Source organism: Crocuta crocuta, unplaced genomic scaffold (genome assembly GCF_008692635.1).
Source record: "Crocuta crocuta isolate KB4526 unplaced genomic scaffold, BGI_CrCroc_1.0 scaffold130, whole genome shotgun sequence".
NCBI lineage: Eukaryota > Metazoa > Chordata > Mammalia > Carnivora > Hyaenidae > Crocuta > Crocuta crocuta.
The window spans coordinates 11,065,214-11,087,148 of record NW_027527920.1 but is presented as its reverse complement, the minus strand read 5'-3'; the positions used below and the strand labels follow the sequence as shown (position 1 = coordinate 11,087,148).

General features: G+C 43.8%; 1 protein-coding gene across 1 annotated transcript in view; it reads left to right on the top strand.

Annotated features, from left to right (window-relative positions):
- Positions 1 to 21,935, top strand: part of TLN2 (talin 2) — a 425,012-nt gene that overhangs the window by 297,885 nt on the left and 105,192 nt on the right. The window contains exons 25-31 of the mRNA XM_077745320.1: positions 276 to 389; positions 3,606 to 3,740; positions 5,599 to 5,727; positions 8,093 to 8,195; positions 18,742 to 18,950; positions 20,288 to 20,407; positions 21,397 to 21,594. Of these exons, the coding sequence (XP_077601446.1) occupies positions 276 to 389; positions 3,606 to 3,740; positions 5,599 to 5,727; positions 8,093 to 8,195; positions 18,742 to 18,950; positions 20,288 to 20,407; positions 21,397 to 21,594 (1,008 nt within the window). The remainder of the gene's footprint in view (positions 1 to 275; positions 390 to 3,605; positions 3,741 to 5,598; positions 5,728 to 8,092; positions 8,196 to 18,741; positions 18,951 to 20,287; positions 20,408 to 21,396; positions 21,595 to 21,935) is intronic.

The following is a 21,935-nucleotide window of genomic DNA, read 5'->3' as shown; positions in this document are numbered from 1 at the left end:
AGACTTGTATTGTGCTTAAGTGTATGAGGACCTTTGAGGAGCTCATGGTAGAGTGTGTGTTGGAAACAGCCACCCAGAGGCACTGGGTTAGGATTCAGTGTGGGTGAGGACCCAGCTGGCCTAAAAGTGCCGGGTAAATCCAGGGTTTGGGATAAGCATTGCTCAGGTGGAATAGGGCATCCTAAACACATCGGTCACTGGCGTCATTTTCCACCCTGTGTTGGTAGTTCCACATGCCGAATGTGCTCTGCTTTCATCTTCCTTGCTTCCTACAGGCAGTGGCTGACCACATCCCTCAGCTGGTGCAGGGGGTGAGAGGAAGCCAAGCCCAAGCCGAAGACCTTAGCGCCCAGCTGGCTCTCATCATCTCCAGCCAGAACTTCCTGCAGGTAACAGGAGCATTCGCCTTGGTCACACCCACAGTCCCCCACGGGGGTAATGGGTGCCCTCTCTCCTCAGGGAGAAGAATCACCCAGTTTCACAGCCACAGAGAAGTCTCTGCAGTAAGCAGACCTTGGAAGGCCTTCCCTTTGAATTTCCATTTTCCAGGAGAGGTGGATTTAGCTTGGCAAAGCGAAATGCTAATAAGCAGGGAAATTGCCCTGGGAGGTAGCCCATAATTCATTTTTCTGGGGAGGCTCATCTTTTATTTCTCCTCTGTGAGGGAAAACACATAATAAGCTGCAAGTGTTGTTGAACAGCCTGGTACTAGGTATCGCTCTAAGTCTGCCAATTTCCAGAGAGGCTAATGCTATTATTCATGTACTAGAAGAAAGGAAGTATAAGTGCATCTTCTCCAAAGGTGTGATCTTTTCTTGTGCCAATTGTACAGTTAGTTAGGTGTTGGCAGTCTTTGTGCGCTAAGGGGTGGGTTTGTTTTAAAGAAAACAAAATGAGAATATTAAGTGGTGAGAAAACTCCCTCTTGACATTCTATTTGGATTCAGATCCCTCAGCACCTCCTGTCTGCTTCTATCTCTTGAAGTGTTCAGGTGATCAGGCGATGCTCTTCCCTGTCCCTTTCTAGTTGAGCCTGTGGTGACAGGACCCAGTGATATACCTGGTGGGTTAATTTTTCGAGTGCCATAACTCCAGCATGCAGAGATAGAACATGAAAGGTTTTTTTAATAATCGAGTTTTTAATGTTTATTTTTGAGACAGAGAGCGAGTGAGCAGAGGAGAGGCAGAGAGAGAGGGAGGAGAGAAAGAATCCAAAGCAGGCTCCAGCGTACAAGCTGTCAGCACAGAGCTTGGACTCACAAACCATGAGATCATGACCTGTGCCCAAGTCAGACCCTTAACCAACTGAGCCACCCAGGTGCCCTAAGACCATGAAAGTTTTAACGTTATGTCCTCACATTTTTAACGTTATTTCCTCACATAACTACATGCACACACACGTATTATATGTATACATTATTTTAATTGGGATTTATTGTGTATAAATTCTGTGTGTTTTGCATTAACACTTATACTATGAGCATGTATGATTTTGAATAATCTATCATACGGGCATGGCCCTCCTCTGTTTAGCTATTCTATCCCCCTAGACATACAGGTGGTTCTCAATTATTTGCCATCATAAACAACCTATGATAGGATGAAGGTCTTGATGTGCACTCAAATCCTTGTACCCCTCTTGAATTATTCCCTGAGGATAAATTCCCAGAAATAGGATTGCCAATGCCTTATTTTTGTCTTTGGGACATTGAGGATTGTGGCTTGAACAGGTGTTTCCCTTTTCATTCAGATGGTTGGAGGGCCTGGAGCCAGTTTTACTGTCCCCACTGCGGCCAGGCTTCCAGGGGAGTATGACAGAGCCATGTAGACATGGTCCAGGGTCCACTCTGTGCCCACTCTGAGATTTGCTTTTTCTTTCATTCTGTGAAGTTTGCTCTCCTAGACAAATCAGATAGTTAAAAGAATAAGGCTGAGTTAGAAATAAGTAGAAATGGGGGTGCCTGGTGGCTTGATCAGTTAAGCGTCTGACTTTGGCTCAGGTTGTGATCTCGTGGTTCTTGGGTTTGAGCCCTGTATCGGACTCTGTGCTGACAGCTCAGAGCTTGGAGCCTGCTTTGGATTCTATGACTCCCTCTCTGTTCTTCCCTGCTTTTGCTCTGTCTCTCTCTCTCTCAAAAATAAACAAACATAGGAAGGGAGGGAAGGAGGGAGGGAAGGAAGGAAGAAAAGAAAGGAAGAAAGAAGTGAAGGGAAGGAGGAAGGAAAGGAAGGAAAGGAAGGAAGGAAGAAGTAGAAATGGAATTGACCAAAAAGTTGATGCATTTTCAACTTGATTCGCACGTCTTGTAAAAGTGTCCTTCTGGAAGGCTGAATGCATATTACATGGAGAACATTTTCTAATACATCGTTTCCAAGTTGGGAAATCAAGCATTTAAAAAATATGTCCTTGACAATTTCTCAGTGAAATTCTTATCCTGTGATTTTCACATTTCCATGATAGTGAAAATGCTAAATATTTTTCATGTTTCAGTTTTTTTTTTTTTTATTGTGTGAAGTCACCTACTCACATCTCAGGCTGGTTTTTTAAATGAATTTTCATGAGTTACTTAAATATTAAAAATATTAATATCTGTCATTAATGTTTATTTTCTGACACTTAAATTGTTTCAGCTTCACTAAGAGAAGTTTTTATAACCTCTGTATTAAAACCCCTAAAAGTGTGTATATTCTTTGGTGCAGAGATTATACTTTTAAAGTTTTATACAAAGAAAATTATGAATGTGTGAAAAATTTTAGCTACATACCCATTTCTCATACCCTGGAAAAAATGGAAACATGTCCAACAGCACAGGATTGAGAAATATTAATAGATGCATACATTGTAATACTCTACAGCTGTTAAAAATATAGGATATGTGGGGGCGCCTGGGTGGCTTAGNCGCGTCGGGCTCTGTGCTGAATGCCAGCTCGGAGCCTGGAGCCTGTTTCAGTCTGTGACTCCCTCTCTCTCTGACCCTCCCCTGCTCACACTGTCTCTCTCTCTCTCCTAGAAATAAATAAAAATATTTAAAAAAATATGTATAGAATATGTGAAACAAAGCATTTGAAAAATAAAATTAACAGGATGATCTTATTTTTGAGGATAGATATGCATGCACACAGACATCCGCGCATGGTGAAGTTACCCGAGGTAGTGAGATACGATGTGACAGGTCATTTTCTTTCATCTTGTCAGCCTGTTGGGCTTTTGGGTAGATTTGAGACACAGATTAAAGAGCTATTCTAAGAAACACAAAGAAATGTATTTAATAAACTCTCTCTGAAATCTGTTTTAATGGGATTTCAAGCTGTATTCTAATTTTGCCACCTCTCAATGACACATACTTCTTCCTTCCTCCCTCCCTCCCTCTGTCCGTCTCTCTCTCTCTCTGTCTCTCTCTCTCTCTCTGTCTCTCTCTCTCTCTCTCTCTCATTCTTAGAATGTACTACCCGTAGAATCTGGGGTGGTGATTTTCAGGGATAACCCAGATGATTTTACTCTTCCTTGTTTTAGAGCAAAGTAAGTTCTGGCATTTCTCTTTGGGTCTCTGTTCTCTGGTTCTTGCTGCTCAGGGGTTGTCTTACTTTCCGCTCCTCCCTTTACAGCCTGGAAGCAAGATGGTGTCCTCTGCCAAAGCCGCAGTGCCCACTGTGAGTGACCAGGCCGCAGCCATGCAGCTGAGCCAGTGTGCCAAGAACCTTGCCACCAGCTTGGCGGAGCTGCGTACCGCCTCGCAGAAGGCAAGTGGACCCTCTCCTGCAGTTAGCTCATGAGGAATGGGGCTTGAGATGTCATACTGCTGGGCGGCACCCGCGGGTGACCCAGGACCCGACACTGCTGAGCATGTTTCCTGGCAGAGGCGTCTGTTCCATTAAACACCTTCCAGTTACACATGACTCTCATTAAACTAAGGCAGGTTACAGGCTCCCCCTCCCGTACCCTGGGGTGAGCAATCGTCCATTTTTCACAAACTTAAGGGAGACAGGGAGTCATGTTTCTTGGTGTCAGGAAATTCTAGGCCAAAATAAGTGACTGCATCTTGCAGGTATTATTTTGTGAACTTAATAAATTATTCAGGCAGCAAAAATATTCAGTGGGGGGGGAGGGTCACTTGTATTACCTTTTTGCCCTGAATCGTTGTTACGTCTCACATGGGAGCCTTCATCTTAACAAAGTCCTCAATAGGACAGAATTAAGGATTCATAAGTTTCTGTTTCCAGGACTTATTAATTACCAATAGACCTTAGTACTGTGCTGCGTGATGTGTTATTAGAATGAAGTTCTGGCATGGATTCATTTTTCCTCACTGTAGCAATCCCTTTATAGAAACAAGAGGCCTCATACATGAGAAAGAGAAGAAGGTTAGAAGCTGATTTGAATTCTTAATAGGAGCAGTGTGCTGTATCACCAAAGAAACATTTCCAGAGCTTTAGGATGATACTCAGTAAAAAAAAAAAAAAAAAAAAAAAAAAAAAAAAAAAAGTTGAGCTGTGTTTCTCAACTGGAGGCCTGAGGACCATCTGGCTGGCCTTACCTGGGAGCATTCAAACTGCAGGTTCCTGGGCCTCACCTCTGAGCAACTGAAGAAGCATGCCTGGTCATAGAGCCTGGACATCTGCATTTTACAAGTTTCTTCCGTGAGCCTCAGAGTTGTACACACTTCATCCGCTCTGGAGCAGTGAGCCTCCAAGTGGGACTCAAGTGACATGGCGGTCCACTGGGTATAAGAAGATACTGAGAGCTTTTAAGTATATTGTTTTATATGGTGTAAGGGTTAAGAGTATAGGCTCCGGAGTCAGACTTCTTGCCTTCAAATTCTGGCCTTGCCATCAACTAATTTTTGGTGACCTCAGCAAGTTAATTAACCTCTCTGTGCCTCGGTTTCCCCTCTGTAGCAATCAATCAGCAAACAACTGCTGCTGTTGTCACTATTATCTAAAAAAAGAAATTAAGATTTACCAGTATTTGACATACTGATCAATAATTATACACATATAATTTATTAACATGTGTATGGGGGGGAACATGATCAAAGGATTTGAAGACCAGTATTTTAAATGATCAAGAGAATGGAGTCGTTTCCTTAATTACTAAGGAAAAAAGTCTTGATTAATCTTCAGTATGGAAAAGCAATAATTTATAGTCTAGACTTTTGTAGGGAATCAATAAAAGGGATGAAGACTTGTCCCCATAGTCCTGGGTTCATTCACTCATTCCTTCTTCATTCACTCCCCACATGCTTCTCAAGTCCCTGTGTGCATGCATACTGTGCTTGGTGCTCTGTCTCTAGAACCCAGACACAGTGAAGAAGGATCCTCTTAGTCTGAGCAGCACATGCATTTCCGATCAAAATAGCTTCCAGGAGGCTTCAAGTATATCCACATACAAGGCATACATAATTGACTATTTAGGGAGGTTAGTACTACTGTCCTGACTGAGGTGGGAAGTGCTTTCAGGAGATGTGTCCTCCACTTGCCTCCGGTTGCCAGTGGAGGAGAATCATTGGGTCCATCCAGAAAGGTGTTGTGTACATTGCAAAGTACTAGGGACACTTTTCCTAGGCAGCCTTCGTACACATATTCCCAACTCTGTTGACAGGCCCATGAAGCCTGTGGTCCTATGGAAATTGATTCAGCTCTGAGCACTGTGCAGACACTTAAGAATGAACTGCAGGACGCCAAGATGGCTGCTGTGGAGAGTCAACTGAAACCCCTTCCAGGGGAAACGGTAAGGAGATGTTAGAGCCCACTGGGGGGTGGGACTCTGCCTCATGCTAGCATCATGGTGAGGCATTTTTAGAAGCTGGAGTTGGTACGTGCTTGCATTTCAGACATTTTGAAGGCAAAGCCTTAAAATAGCCTCATATCTAAGAACTGCACTGAGTTAAAGATGGGCCTGAAGGGGCTTCTGGTGATGGCTGTGTGCCTTGGGGTTTGGCTGGGGATGAACAAGTGTCTTTCAATACTCATTACTCTTTTCATAAACAAGACACATCCTAGTGTTTGAGGCCAGTGTTGTGAACCTGCCTTTTTCTAAAAAGAATGTCCACTACAACTGGAAGAGCTAGATTTTAAAATTTAGGAGTTCTAGGGGTGCCTGGGTGGCTCAGTCATTTAAGGGTCCTGAGTCTTAGGTCAGCTCAGGTCATGATCTCAGGGTTTGTGAGTTTGTACCCCACATTGGGCTCTGTGCTGACAGCTTAGAGCCTGCTTGGGATTCTCTCCTCTGTCTGCCCCTCACTTGCTCACACTTGCTCACACTGCCTCTCTCAAATAAATAAACATTTTAAAAATAAATAGAAACTAAAGTAAGAGTTCTCGCATCTAGCTCCAGCTTGTATCCTCTACTACCTATAGGTAAGTCTTAGATCTCCTCTGTGTGTCAGATATTTTATCTATGAAATGGTTGGCAATGAGGTTATTAAGGGAGACACAGAAAATAGTTTGAACAGTCATGATTTGAAAAAAGATTTCCTTAGTGCAAATCACTAGGATGGACAGTGGCAGAGGACTTTAATACGACACAGCCACAACAGCCAGTGGAATGATGGCGACAGAGATCCAATTTGCTGAGGGTACCAATCCTGATGTCAGGATTTTCGTGGCTAAGAGTTCACTAGTTCTTCTCATTTGTGCGTACCTCCTTTTCCACACTACTGAACATTGCTCATAAATACCACCATTTATTAAGTACCTCCTAAGCACTGTATACACACAAAATCAATCTAGTTTGTCCTCGTCGTAACCTTAACGAGTGAGTTCTGTTAATTGCATCTTACATCTGAGAAAACAGAGGTGCAGAGGTAAGTTGTCACTATTCTCTGTGGTATCTGCCAGCTAGCGGTAGAACCAGAGTTTGAATGCAGACCCTACAGGACTCAAAAGCCCCTGCTCTTGATTGCTCATGTTAAGAGCTTCTACTCTTGACTCCTGCTGCTCTTGGGATGAACTGAAAACTTATGGAATAGAAAGAGACTTACAGAGCACCAAATTCACCATGGAACCATGCCTGGTACATGGGAAGCCCTCAGAAATATCTGTGAAATCAAGCTACTGCGAATTGTAAAGACGCGGAAACTCCGGCTCAGAGAAGTTAGTCACCTCAGGCCACCCAGCTAATGATGGATCCAGGACTGGCTGCACGGCCTGCTGCTCTGTAATGTGGTCTACATGACCCTTGGCCAACTCCTGTACTCCCGGGAGCCCCAGAGAGCCTGACGTGACAGGAATCCTGCCTTTACCTAAAATCGACTGGTCCATTAGAATACAAGAAACACCATGTAATTTTTAAGGAAGTTATTTGCCCCAAAAGAATGTATCTTGGAAAGCATGTTGTGGAATTAAAAAATGCACATGCTCTCTGATGCCTTTCTGCACTCTTGCAATGTGCCCGGAGGTTCTGTTCCAAAATGTTGTCCTCCGCTAGTAATCAAATAATTATCCATACCCTGGGCCTTCAGGAACTTTGTTCTCTGAATTATTTATTCAGTTTACGAAGCAAGATGATGTGCTGTTCACGGGAAGCAAGCACTTTGCCCATTTTCGTAATCTCATTTACCACGGCAAACCTCTCTTTCTATTGCATTTCCTTCTGGTTAGAACTCCTCAAAGGATGAAGACTGAAATGAACAATGTTAATGGTCCCACATGCCAGGAAGGTGGTACCGCTGGATGTCTGCCCACTTCCTGCCAAAGCATAATTAATCCTCGCGAAGGATTTGTTGCAGACTTTCTAAATTAGCTTCTAAAGGCATAATGCTAATAGCTACCATTTGTTGAGTACCTACACTGATTCTGAAAAGTTTCTGAGCTTAGGTGTCATGATCTCCTTAGGAGACCAAGGCATGGAGAGGTTCAGTAACCTGTCCAGTCTCTCACAGCTGGCATGTGGGGGAAGGAAGTCGAGGGGAGGAGCAGGAAGCCACATTTGTACTGAAGCATGGGGCTCCTTCCCCTCTATCACCCACTCAGCATCACTGGTATTAGGTGGGGAAAAGCTAAGGCCCACGTTTGATAGGCATTGTTTTTATGCTAAGACTTCAGTGTATGTTTCTTTTCTTCTAAGCTCTCTTCCCTTTTGGATATTCTTGTAGCTGGAAAAATGTGCTCAAGACCTGGGAAGTACGTCCAAGGCAGTGGGCTCCTCCATGGCACAGCTCCTAACCTGTGCTGCTCAAGGCAATGAGCACTATACAGGTGAGACTCACGCTCTCGGTGATGCCCTGTAGCCAGGGGCAGAGCCCTGGGGTGGCCAGAGGGGTTCAGCAGCTGGTGTTCATTGACTTGACCGTGCACCTGACTTTGTTTTTCAACAGCAATTTACAGATTTTTCAAACACTTTCCCCTTGCTTGTTACTAGGCCTTCATACTAAGCATATAAAGACAAGTACAGTATCATCACCCCAAACTCTTTGCGGTTCACCCCTACTAGACTATACGCAACCAGTAATTACAGACTTCTGGAACTATCTATGTGGGGCTCTCAAAATCCCACTACAGTAAAGGGGTAAAAAAAGAAAAACGAGAAGTGGACAACACATAAGAGTTCAGTGAAATTTGCAAAGATAGAAGGAGACAGATGAGTGTTAGCAGAGCCTGTGAACTAAAGGCCTCCTGGGACAGGGCAGCCAATAAGAAACAAGCTTGTTTGTGCTGCAAAACCCTGAGAGAGTTTGAGTATTGGAGATACCAGGTACCCCTAAAGGCAGGAGATACCCTTAAACAGGAGTCTGTATAAGAAAAAGACGGTAACCAGTCAGAGTGGCTAAAATGAACAAATCAGGAGACTCTAGATGCTGGCGAGGATGTGGAGAAATGGGAACCCTCTTGCACTGCTGGTGGGAATGCAGACTGGTACAGCCACTTGGGAAAACTGTGGAATTCCTCAAAAAAATTAAAAATAGATCTACCCTAATACCCAGCAATAGCACTGCTAGGAATTTACCCAAGGGATACAGAGGTGCTGATGCATTGGGGCACATGTACCCCAAGGTATATAGCAGCACTTTGGACAATAACCAAATTATGGGAACAGCCTAAATGTCCGTCGACTGATGAATGGATAAAGAAGATGTGGTTTATATATACAATGGAATACTACTTGGCAATGAGAAAGAATGAAATCCTGTCATTTGTAGCAATGCGGATTGAACTGGAGGGTATTATGCTAAGTGAAATAAGTCAGTCAGAGAAAGACTTACCGTATGTTTGCACTCCTATGTGGATCTTGAGAAACTTAAGACCATGGGGGAAGCGAAGGGGGAAAAAAGAGAGAGGAAGGCAAACCATAAGAGACTCTCAAATACAGAGAGCAAACTGAGGGGGTGGGGAATAGGGCTCTTGTTGGGATGAGCACTGGGTTGTATGGAAGCCAATTTAACAATAAATTATATTTTGAAAATAAGAAAAGAAAAAGATTGTGTAATTATCAGCTCTAGGAAAAACACTAGGTTATATAAGGAAACGTCTCCCTAGTAGGAAGAAGACTTAACAGGTAGTCTCTAGCTACCTAAAGTGGAAACATCAAAAAGTTTCATTACAAGCCCATTATTGGAAAGAGGAAATGTGTCAGAAGAAAGCTGAAAGAGCTGAATGGCTCTAGGAAAGGAATGGGGGCCTCTGGGATGGGGAGGAGGGTTATAGATGGCTGCTTTTGTTACATACTGTAGTACTGCTTGCCTTTCAAAAAATGCATATATTGTTATTGCTGTTGATGTATACATCTAGAAGAGAGTGTTAAGTCCTAAATGTAGACCTTCATGAGTTATCACAAATGAAATGCACCCAAAACACCACCACAAAGATCAAATAACGGAACATTTTCAGCACCCAGATGTGCCCTCTGCTCCTTGCCATTTGTTATATTCCCTCCTGTCCCCCAGAGATCAACACCCATGACCTATAACAGCATCGGCTGATTTGCTTATTTTAAACTATGAAGGGAATCCTGCAGGATGTGTCCTTGTATCTTCGCTGTTTTTTTTTTCAGGCATTATGTTGTGAGATTCATGTGATGTAGGCTGCAGTTCTTAGGTTTCTGTTGCTCCCTATAATATTTTATTGTATGACTATACCTGTTTGAGACTGATCCCTTTGATGGGTAAAGCTGTGGACAATTCTAGGACATGCTGTTGAGTGAACATAAAAGAGCATTTTCTTAAGAGATACCTAGAAATGGAATTGCTGGGTGCCAGGCTGTGTTTGGCTCTAGCTACCTTCCTTCGGGCGGTGGTGTATGAAAGTTCCAGCTGTTCACATCCTTGTCTCCACTTTCTGTTGTCAGCCGACATTATTCTGCTGAGTTTGTAGTATCCTATTATGGTTCTGGTTTGTATTTCCCTGAAAAGCAATGCAATTGAGGAATTTTTCATATACTAATTGGCCATCTGGATATCTTGTGAAGTGCCTGTTCATGTATTTTGCTCTTTAAAAAAAAAAAAAAAAACTTTGAGGGGCGCCTGGTGGCTCAGTCAGTTAAGCATCCAATATCAACTCAGGTCATGACCTCATGGTTCCTGAGTTTGAGCCCTGCATCAGGCTCTGTGCTGACAGCTCAGAGCCTGGAGCCTGCTTCAAATTCTGTGTCTCCCTCTCTCTCTGCCCCTCCCTGGCTCATATTCATTCTCTCTCTCTCTCTCTCTCTCTCTCTCTTTCTCAAAAATAAGCAAACATTAAAAACAAAACAAAACTGTGAGTTACCTTTATCTTAGTTGTAGGAAATCCTTTTCATTTACATGTATTTCTTTTATCTTGGAGCTTACCCTTCACTCTCAAAGTTGTTCCTTAATGAACAGATTTTTTACAATTTGAATATAGTTCAATTTACAACTCTTTCCCTTAAGGTTAGTAAGTTTGTCTTTTGCAGAAATTTTGCCTCTCGAAAATCATTAGGATATTCTTCCCTGTTACTGTCTAGAAGCTTTGTTCTTTTATTTTCTATACTTAGAACTACGATCCACCTGAAGTTGAGTTTTGTATGCGAGCAGAGTCCTTATTGAGTTGATTATTCACCTGGTTATCTATTTGACCCACACCACTTGCTGAAGCAGCCATCATTTGCCCAGTACCCTTCAGTGCCATTCTGTCATTAATTAAGAGCACTTGTATGTGAGAATCGGTTTCTGATCTTTTGATTCTTTTCCAGTGACTACCTTAGTACCACACTCTCCTAATTACTGCAGTTTTATACTAAATATTAATACCTGGTTATGTAAGTACTCTGACTTTAAGTGCTGACTGTTCTTAACCCTTTGCCTTTCCACACACATTCTACCACCAGCATGTCCGTGTCTACACCCGCCCCCCCAAAAAACCCACCTGTTTATTTTTCTTTTTTTTAATTGGTATTACATTGAGTCATTTGGGAGATAAGTGACCTTTTTATATTACTGAGGTTTCTAATCTGTGAATATGTGTTATCCTTACACTACTTAGATTTTCCTTTTAATACTGTTTTCTAGTTTATCCATATAGTTGTGCATTTGTTTTCATTAGGGTGTGCATCATCTGTGTTGTCCCATTTTCAACTTTACTGGATGCTTTTCTTTAACTGGTATCTTATAAGCATCATGTATTTGTTGTTTTGCAGAGGGAGGGGTTGTTGATGCAATAGTCTTTGTTTTTTTCAGCCAGACGGTTTATTCTATTTACTATAATGTAATGAGTGATATATTGAGATTTTAATCTATCCTTTTACTATTTGTTTTCTGAATGTCTTAGCTGTTCTGGATTCCTTTCTCGCCTTTCTTCAGATTCACATGTATCTGTTAAATTTTGTCTCTCTCTGTCCTTGATTAGCTTGTTAGTTGTATCGTCACTGACTCTCCTATGATTTTAAAAGTCTAATATAAGTTAGTATGTTCACCTCTTCACGGACAGTACAAGAATCTTGGAACACTTAACTCCCTTTACCTCTCTTCCATTTCATTCATCACTGTCATTTTTCTGTATTTTAATTATACAGATATGTCAGTCTCCTCAATACAGTCTCCATGTTGTTTCCTACAGTCGGTATCCATTTAGAGTCACCTCCATATTGACCCCTCCTGTGTCCTTCATTCCTTCCTGCTTCTCCCATGTGCCTCCACCTGGGATTTTTCCTTTCTGCCTGAAGAACTCCCTTCATTTGCTTTAGTATGAGTCTACTGGTAAGAAATTCTGTCCATTTTTGTCTACATCTGCCTTTGTTGAGCCTTTATTTTTGGTGGATAATTTCATTTACAGAATTTTAAGTTGGCAGTTATTTTATGCCAGCCCTTAGAAGATGTTACTCCATTGTCTTCGGGTCTCCTTGATTTCTGTTGTGGAAGTCAGCTGTCAGTTTCCTTTGGTAAAGGTAATGTGGATGTATTTTTCCCCTCTGCTAGCTTTTTTAACGAAAGAAGTTTTATTGTGTGTTTATTCTGCTTTGGGTTTTAGTACTGCTGCAGAATGGGATCGGTTGTCTTTTGTCATTTTTGGAAAACTCTCAAGCTGTATTTTCACATAGTGATTCTGCCCCATTTTTTCTGTCATCTTCTCTGAAGATTCCAGTTACCGTATATATTGGGCATTTCCACTGTTGAGTGTGTCTCCTCTTCTTTCCCATATTTGTTGTGATTTTTCTTCTCCATGCTTCTTTCTCAGCATTCCCCTTTGATCGATCTGTATCTCACTGTTCATCTCTTTAGCTGTGTCTATTCTGCTTTTAGCCTCTTTTGAGTTTTTAATTTGAAATGTCCTATTTTTCAGTTTGATAAAAGCCTTTTGATAGTTTCCTTGCACTTTCCAAACTTCCGCTGCTGAAATTTTCTATCTTGCCATCTAATTCCTCGACGTAGTTAGCACAAGTTACTGAAAGTCCTGGTCCAGTAATTCCAATATCTGGATCACCTGTGGGCCTGCATTCATTGTCATTTTTCTCCTCTTAGTTTTCAGCCATTGGTCTTACCTCTTGCTGTGTCTGTTATTTTTTAATCTAATGCTAGACGTTGGTATTTTCAATTGAAGAGATAGTTGGAGGCTCTGAATTGTGTTTATTTCCCTACAGAGGATTATTCTTTGTTTCTGGCACATGGTGAACATCTAGGCAGATCACTGTAATATGGGCAGGGACTGAGCTGATTGGAAATTGTGTGGTCTGTTTCCAGTTTGCTTTTTGGGGGATAGCCCTTTGTGCATCCCACCGAAACATCTGTGATGTTTACCATGGGCTCACAATGGTCCTTTTTAATCCTCCCAGCCGCATGAGATCGCAGAAGTTTTGGTCAGCTTCTGGGCAACAGTTTACAAATTAAGGAATGCCTTGAAGGGGAGAGCAGCACTATACCTCCCTCTCTTTGCCTTTTTTTCTCTTTAAAATCTTGTCCCTCTTGGGGCGCCTGGGTAGCTCAGGCAGTTAAGCACTAGACTCTTGGATTTCAGCTCAGGTCATGGTTTGTGAGTTCGAGCCCCACATCAGTATCCATGCTGACATTGCAAAGCCTACTTGGAATTCTCTCTCTCCACCTCTCTGTCTGCCCCTTCTCCTCCTCCTCCTCTCTCTCTCTCTCTCTCTCAAAATATCTTTTTAAAAATTACATAAAATGTTATGTGGAAACTAATTTGACAATAAACTATTAAAAAAAAAAGCTAAAAACAAAAATTACATAAAATGTTATCCCTCTTAGTGCCTTGATTTCTCTCTGTGGCCATCAAACAGATGTTTTCTATGATTTTTCCAGTGTTTATAGTTGTGTCTTCGAGGGGGAATTGATCCGCAATAAGTGATTCTGCCATTACGATAAACAAGATCCTCTTTGATTTTTCTAAAAATTCTGTATATTCACAAAAAGAGTTCTCCCTAATATAATACAGTACCTTCAGTAGTAAGAGTTTTGTCCTAATAGGAGAGTGAGGGAAACTGTTGGAGTGAGCTGGCCACTGGATCAGGGTTTCAGCATTCATTTAGTGTTCATGGAGAAGGAAAAGTATTTATAAATTCTTACAAGGCACAGAGTACATGGTAGATACAAGCTTCAAGAAATTCTATACCTTTCTGGAATCTTGCCAAACTTGGTATAGCTGATGAAATGCCTCTTTAATGGAGGGAAGACTCCTTTACAAGCGCCATCATCTGATACTGGTAACATCCAGGATGACACACTGTCTAGTCTGTGTGAAAAACAGCCTAGAAGTAGCACCGTTTAGTTTTGGCAGGCGCTGAATGAGTGGTTAGGGAGGTGGCAACAGTGTATATCAAGTCCCAAAGGGAAGAGAAAAGACTGACCAAGTGACCTCGTGGAATGTTCGGGCAAAAGGCAAGCAGGAGAGGTGTAAAAAGTTAAGGCTGGAAAAGGAGGCTGAGTCAGCTCTTCAAGAGCCTCATAAGACAACTTAAATTATTTAAAACTTAACCAAAGAGCAGGTGAAGACATTGAAGAGTTCTCATCCATGGACACAGTTTAGATTGCCTTTTAAAGAGGTTGCCCTTCCTCTCCTAGGCAGATAAACTAGAGGGAAACAAAGTTGGAGGCATGGAGACCAGGGTGAAGGCTACTTCAGTCATCCCCCTGAGAGATGGGAGTGGCCTGGAGAGGAAATGAAGGCATGGATTAAAGAAAGAGAGACCTGACATCTATTGGCTTACTGGTCAGGGACTGGCAGAGACAGAAGTAAGGAAAGCAACATGGACACTCTAAGTGTTTGACCCAAGAGCTGAATGAAGACATGTGTGAACCATCATGATGGAAACACAGGGCCATGGGCAGGCGTGGTATGGGCTGGAGTTTAGGGATGTCAGGTTCACCTGTAGATGCATTCAGTTTGAAGCAACTCCAGGTTGTGATGCTCATTAGGCAGCTAAATAGTTTCCCCTCGAATTAAGGAGAGAAGTTTGGACTGGAGATGATGGCTTTTAACTGTTTAATGCAAAGTGTTAAGTAAGTTTGCTAATAGAGCAAGAAAAATGATCACAGGTAACTCTGAATAACCCAAATATTTAATAAGAAGGTGGCTCAGCAGCAAAGGAAATTTTTGAAAGAAGTGAGAATATGCAGCCTTGGAAAGAGCAAGGAAACCTGGAGAAAAGGAGGTGTCTAGAGCCAGAGAGGTAGTTGCTACCCAGAAAAGTCGTGTAAGAGAAGGACTTAGGAAGCATCCATTGGCTCTGGGAAAAACAGAGTCACTCTTCTCTGTGTCGAAGGCAAGTCCCGGTAAGTTAGATAATGGATGGGAAGGAAGGAGAGAACATACGTGTGGACTGCTCCTCTGTGGGTCTCAGCCGCCACTGGGCTAGTTTCTAACACAGATGTGTTTTTGTTTGATCAGGGCAATATCCAAACCGCATTTCTGCTTGGCTAAAGACAGTGGTATATAGACCCCCTTTCAGATCCTGTACGACAGATTAAAAACCTGTAGCATACCACATTTTTACCTTGTGAGTCTGCTGTGTGGTCTACTGCTATCTACACACAACCTACATGAATTCTAATCAGCAATAACTACCATTACAGAGAATCTCACTGCATCGTGTATCACTGATGAATCTTCTTAAGGCTCTTTTCCTGAACCTAATTTAAGATCCAGATAGCAAGCATACTGTGAAAACGGCCTGTGTCTTCAAAGCGTTGTGGTCGTTGAGACCGTGGTCTGCTTTCATGTTGCCCACTGGCAATTCTGGCTTTGTCATGTACCCTGGACTCTAGGAACATTTTCATTTGGAGGGTGCTGTTTGCCTGCAGACTTGACCCTGATCAATGTCATCATTCCCATCGAGAACGTTGCTGTGAACGAGGCCATGTGTAAGAATAGATGTTCATCAGGCTCCCAGCCTCTTGTTTCATTCCTTTGATGGTACAGCTTCCTCTTCCATGGAAACCTGATGCCTCCTAAGAGGATCCTTGAGATGCCTTGAGATTTCATAGTGATTCCTCAGCAGAAAACACACGGGATAGACCAGCCTAAGCTTTTGACATTCAGCTCCTTTGATTTCTGCCTTTTAAAAAAATTGTCTGGGTCTGTAAAAGGCTTTTTAGTAAATGATTTTTGCATAAACGTGACTTTTCTAATTGTACCTGATAAATGTTTCATTCTCTGAAAGTCATATACAACCGAAATAGAAACGGACTCAGGAGACTGTAATAAATGGAAAGGCAAGAGATGTCTAGAAATCCTAGCCTAGAGTTTTCAGCAGTCAGAGCAGTGATCTCAGCCTCCTAAAACTGGTGGGAAACTGAGGCCCTGAGGGAAAAGGCAGCAGTGTAGGCCACACGGCTAATCAGCTACAGAACCAGAGCTACATGAGGTCTTAACCACATCTGGTGCGTTTCTGAGCAAGGGCATCCTTCAACCCTGTGCCAGAAGCTTAAACATAAAAAAGAATTGACTGTTCCACTCCGCATGTTTCTCTCTTTCACATTCGCTTTATTTATCTTTGTGTTTTCTCTTCTGGGCTTCCCCTTTGCCATAAAAAAAAAAAAAAAAAAAAAAAACACTTTGTTTAAAATTCTTTCATACCGCATGTTGCATTTGAAAGTGCCGGGTGATAAATGGTGGATTGGCAGCTTTGTAATTTGCCCTGATTAGATTGTAGAGTTATGTCCCAGCTGTGTGACTTACTAAATATTTACAGATGAGTGAGTCTGCAGCGCTGCAAAGTTGTCTTGTTTTATGGATGTGAGGCCTCGCACATTACTGTATTATGGCGCCTCGTCCTCCAGAAGGAGACCACCACCTGCTGCATCTGCTGATGCAGAAGAAGCCACAGCTGGTGAAGGCCCCCCATCAGTGGCGCCCAGAGACCAGCCTGCTGAAGCCTATAGACAGTCATCACTTCGAAGCTGAGCGCAAGAGAAATTGATGTATGTCAGTTTCATGCAGATGGTATATGTTCTAGCAAGAATCCCTCCTAGTTCTCTACCCCAAAGAGCACTGTGCAGAGAGTCTGACCCAGAAGTTAGGAATCCTCAGATCTACCATGAGAGACTCTTGAATGCTGACAAAAACTGAGGACTGACGGATGTGGGGGGGAGGGGGATGGGCATGGAGGAGGACACTTGTGGGGATGAGCACTGAGTGTTATGTGGAAACTAATTTGACAATAAACTATTTGTAAAAAAAAAAAAAAAAAAAAATCCTCAGATCTAGTCCTGGCACTGCCTCTGAAAGGGTCATGGACAAGATACCCCTCGGTGCTGGCCTCCTCTCTGAAGCTGTTCAGTGAGATGTGCTTTAAGGTGGATTCTTCAGCATCTCTCAGGGTGTCCAGATTCTCTTATTACATGCTCTAGGACTTCTGGCCTTCATCTTCTGCTTGGCTCTTCCAAGCCCTCAGTGTCATGTAGGAAGGTTCATGTTCATTTTATGGGAGATGATACTATAATTTTTAAGAACTAGTTTATATTCATAGTTGATCACTGAATCCCATCATTCTTAGAAATAAATTTAAAGATGAACAGGCAGAGGTGCCTGGGTGGTTCAGTTGGTTAAGCATCCAACTTCAGCTCAGGTCATGATCTCAATGGCTTGTGAGCGTGAGCCCAGCGTCGGGCTCTGTGCTGATAGCTCAAAGCTCGGAGCCTGGAGCCTGCTTCAGATTCTGTGTCTCCTTCTCTCTTTTACCCTCCCCTGGTCCCACTCTGTCTCTTTCTTGAAAATAAACAAACATTAAAAAATTAAAAAAACATAAAGATGAATAGGCACTTCCCAAATGGCCACTAAGCGTATGAAAAAGTACTCAACATCATTACTCCGTAAGGATATAAAAGTTAAATCCCAGTGAGCTACAGTTGTACTCCCACCAGAATGGCTAAAATAAAAAATCTGACAATAGCAAGTTTTAGCCAGGATATAGAACAACTGGAGCTCTCATATGCTGCTGGTGGAGTACATCATGGTAAAACCATTCTGAAAAGGTTTTATAGTGTCCTCTACAGCTAAACTTCCTCCATGACACGGCAGTTCCGCTCCTAGGTTATATCCAAGAGAAATGATTCCCTATGTCCACTAAATGCATGAAAGAAATGCCAGAAATTTACAAGAACTTTCTTGGTAGCTGTGTGCATCATAGCACTAAACACAACACAGTCCAAATATACACCCACAGAAGATTGGATAAACGGTGAATTGGTACAGTGAAATGCTACCTAGCAGGACAGAGGAATGAATGTAACAACATGGGTAAAAAGAACTGGCGTTCCGGGAGAGAAAGAAACCAGACACAAGGTACAACTAGGTGAATGTGATAAAAGCTAGAAGAGTGATTATTTCTGGTATGAGAGGCTACTGACTGAGGAAGGGCACAGGTGCTGGAAATGTTCTGTCGCCATCTGCATGATGGCTGCGTGGATATAACAGATGTAAAAATTCACTGAGCTGCACATGTAAAGTGTTCACTTGACTGTATCTAAGTTATGTCCTGATAAACAGTTGGGAAGAAAAGTACGTTTGAATGCTCTATCTGGATACTTGATCCCATGCACTGGGATTTACAGGTCCGTGGACATGCACAGCAGAGTGTGTGACAGGAGCCAGAGCAAAATCGTTGTTAGCATGGCACTTGTTACAACATGTCTCTTGGATTGGCCCAGAACCAGTGGTATGGGCTACTACTTCCAGAACCATAGCGATTCAAATTTTATTAAAAGGAATTTGGAGCCCACCTGTACCACACACTGTCAAAAGGTGTTCTCCTTTCTAGGAAGCTGTGGTCTAGAGGCTGACTTGCCAGAAAAGTATGGCTTTTAGATGGAGTCTAATAGAAAGTCTGATGGGCTTTTTACCCCAGGGGTGGCTGCAAGAGAGACAGCGCAGGCTCTGAAAACGCTGGCCCAGGCTGCCCGTGGAGTGGCTGCATCCACGAGTGACCCCGCAGCTACACATGCCATGTTAGATTCAGCTCGCGACGTGATGGAGGGCTCAGCCGTGCTCATCCAGGAAGCCAAGCAGGCCCTGATTGCTCCTGGGGATGCCGAGAGCCAGCAGAGACTCGCCCAGGTGAGGCCCCAGAATTGGCAATTACAGTCTTCACTCAGGTGGTTACTCTTTTCCTGGTGTGAACATCTCTCAGCCATCGGATGTTTTCAAAATTTTTTAAATGTTTTTGTTTTAAATTTCTGAGAGAGAGAGAGAGAGAGACAGTGTGAGCAGGGGAGGGTCACAGAGAGAGAGAGGCACAGAATCCGAAGCAGGCTTCAGGCTTTGAGCTAGCTGCCAGCATAGAGCCCGGTGCGGAGCTCAAACCCACCAACTGTGAGATCATGACCCAAGGTGAAGTCGGATACTTAACCGACGGAGCCACCCAGGTGCCCCTCCCAACGGGTGTTTTCAAAACCTTCCTGAGTGCTGTGACCATGCTGGGCATACGCAATAGCCACTTGTGTAAGTCTTGCCTCGTAGCCCCCATAATATGACATCTGCTCAGTTAGGTGACCAGAGAGTATGGGGGCCTTTGTTGAAATCTCTCCTTGGAGTTTTGGGAGCCAGGAGACAGCATGTATGTTTGGGGCCCGGGTGTCCTTAAGTATATTTCTCTTCCTAGTCTGGGAGGTGAAGTAGGATACACCTAGTGTGTCCACTCAAAGTTTTATGCTCCCTTTATTGCCTCTTTGAATGAATCTTTGCCTACCTAATGAAGCATGTGGGCTAGAGACCATCTAGGCAAAGTTCTAGACAGGAAGCTGGGAAGGAGATGGTTTAGATTAAAAGGCATGGCACAGCCCACTTCCAAAAACCTTACCCTCTGCCTAAGGATACTGAAGAGCGCATCCAGCGAGTCCTTAGACATGCTAAAGAGGCAGCATGTGGGCAGCCCCAAGTTGAAGGCTGAAAGGCTCAGAGCATCCCGCCTGCCCTTGAGCAGGGTAAGGTATGGGGGTGATGGCACCCTTGTGTCACTGAGAGAAGTCAGCTGCAGGCCTACCTGTGACCCAAAGAATTCCAGGCCTCCTCCTACTTTGGTGGCCTTCACAGAGGTCTCACGAAGCGGGGCTCTTTGTGTTTCTTTTAGTAGGAGGTATGTTTGTTGTAGAACCTAACGTAATATTGGAGAGTTCTGTGTTTGAGTCACAGAGCCGTGACGTAGCCTGGCGCTGGGGTGCGTGCAAGGTATACGGTATCAATGTGTCAGACCCTTTGCCAAGACAGGATGTTAACCCCAGTGAGAGGCCTGGATGAGATGATTCAATGGTAAATGATGTCAGCTGGATACTGGCAGATAATTTCCCAATTCTTTTCGGCTCTGCCTACCATCACTGCTGGTTCCCAACGCATCTGCACAAATGTTTGCCCTGAGACTACTCTCTTACGGACCATTTCTCTCTCCGGGTTTTCAGGTAGCCAAAGCCGTCTCGCACTCCTTGAATAACTGCGTGAATTGTCTCCCTGGCCAGAAGGATGTGGACGTGGCCTTGAAGAGCATTGGCGAGTCCAGCAAGAAGCTGCTTGTGGACTCGGTGAGAGGTTTTGCATTGAGAAGGGGCACCTGGGCGAGTGGGCTCACCATAGGTGGGAGAGGAGTCTTCTCCCTTCCGCGAGGTCTCAGAGCGGCTAACCTTGGGTTTGCAAGTCCTGCTTTTCCTCTCAGTTGGCCTTTCCTTATTTTGATTTTCCATGAGCAAAGTTCCCAGGCAGAGCTTTTCAAGTTTACTTTTTCTTTGAGTCCGTGATGCCGTTAGCTCTCCTGTCATCCTGGAGTGGCAAGGTGGGTATGTGATCATCTGTCTTGTTATCGGGACATTACAGGCGGTCACAGTCGGATGATGCAGGGACATGTGTGTCTAAAACTCACTGAGAGCGAGTTCTCTAAGGAACTGCACCTCGGGGTCTGTTTTCTGTATTGTGCACCCCTTTCTGCAGTAGCTTCTGGCTCATTCATCCCTTCTCTGCCTGGTGCCTGGCACATACCCACTACACAGTGTGTGGTGTGACTGTTAGAGCCTAGCCTGACCTCTCTGGAACTCAGGGCAATTCCACCAGTGACACTTCGGGTCCACATAAAAGCTACATTAGCAAAGGTTCCTAATCGGTGGCTATTAGTGTAGAAGAATAGGATTTGAGGTTTAATAGAGCATCTGCCTTTGTGTTCTAGAAAGCCTAACGTTTGAGAGGCTCCATCCGAAATAGAGTGGTGGTTCAGAGCCTGGATCCTGGAGTCAGATGGCCCACGTGTGAGTCCTGGCTCTGCCACTCGGGACACCACAGCCCCTGAGGATAGACCATATGCAGACCCACTGTGTCTAGCACTGACTAGGTGTTCAAGTAAATTTCAGTGAATGAAATAATGTCAGTATGTTACACTTCACGTAAATGGGCTCAAACCACGCAGAGCCTTTTCATTTAGATGACACAGAAATGCATCCCTGGAGAGTCCTCCCTCCCTCCACGGCACCTTCCTTATTTCCCCCACAGCGTCTTACAGGATGTGCCTTTCTTCCCTCCGCAGTTACCTCCAAGCACGAAGCCTTTCCAGGAGGCCCAGAGCGAACTGAACCAAGCAGCAGCTGATCTGAACCAGTCTGCTGGCGAAGTGGTCCATGCCACCCGGGGCCAGAGCGGAGAGCTGGCCGCGGCCTCTGGCAAGTTCAGTGATGATTTCGATGAATTCCTCGATGCTGGAATTGAGATGGCGGGCCAGGCTCAGGTGAGTGTGGCGGTGGCTGACTGGAGCTGACCCTCGCCTGTCTACTCTGACAGACGGTCCCACTGGGTAAACAGGAAGAGGGAACCTGTCAGCAGGCCTCACCGTTGAGTTCTCTTCGCTGCTTAGGAAGCCCTGTGACCTCACAGGACTGGCATTCCTAAAGACGCTATTAGCTTATGTGTGAAACACTTCTTAGAGATGAAGGATACTTTTCCCACGATTGTCCAGCAGGTTCATGATTTACCTCTGCTTTTCACAGGGAGGGCAGCTGTGTTCTGTGCTTCATGTGTGGTGTAATATAGTGGAAGATCTTCTATTTGAGGTTCACGGGGCCCATTTGA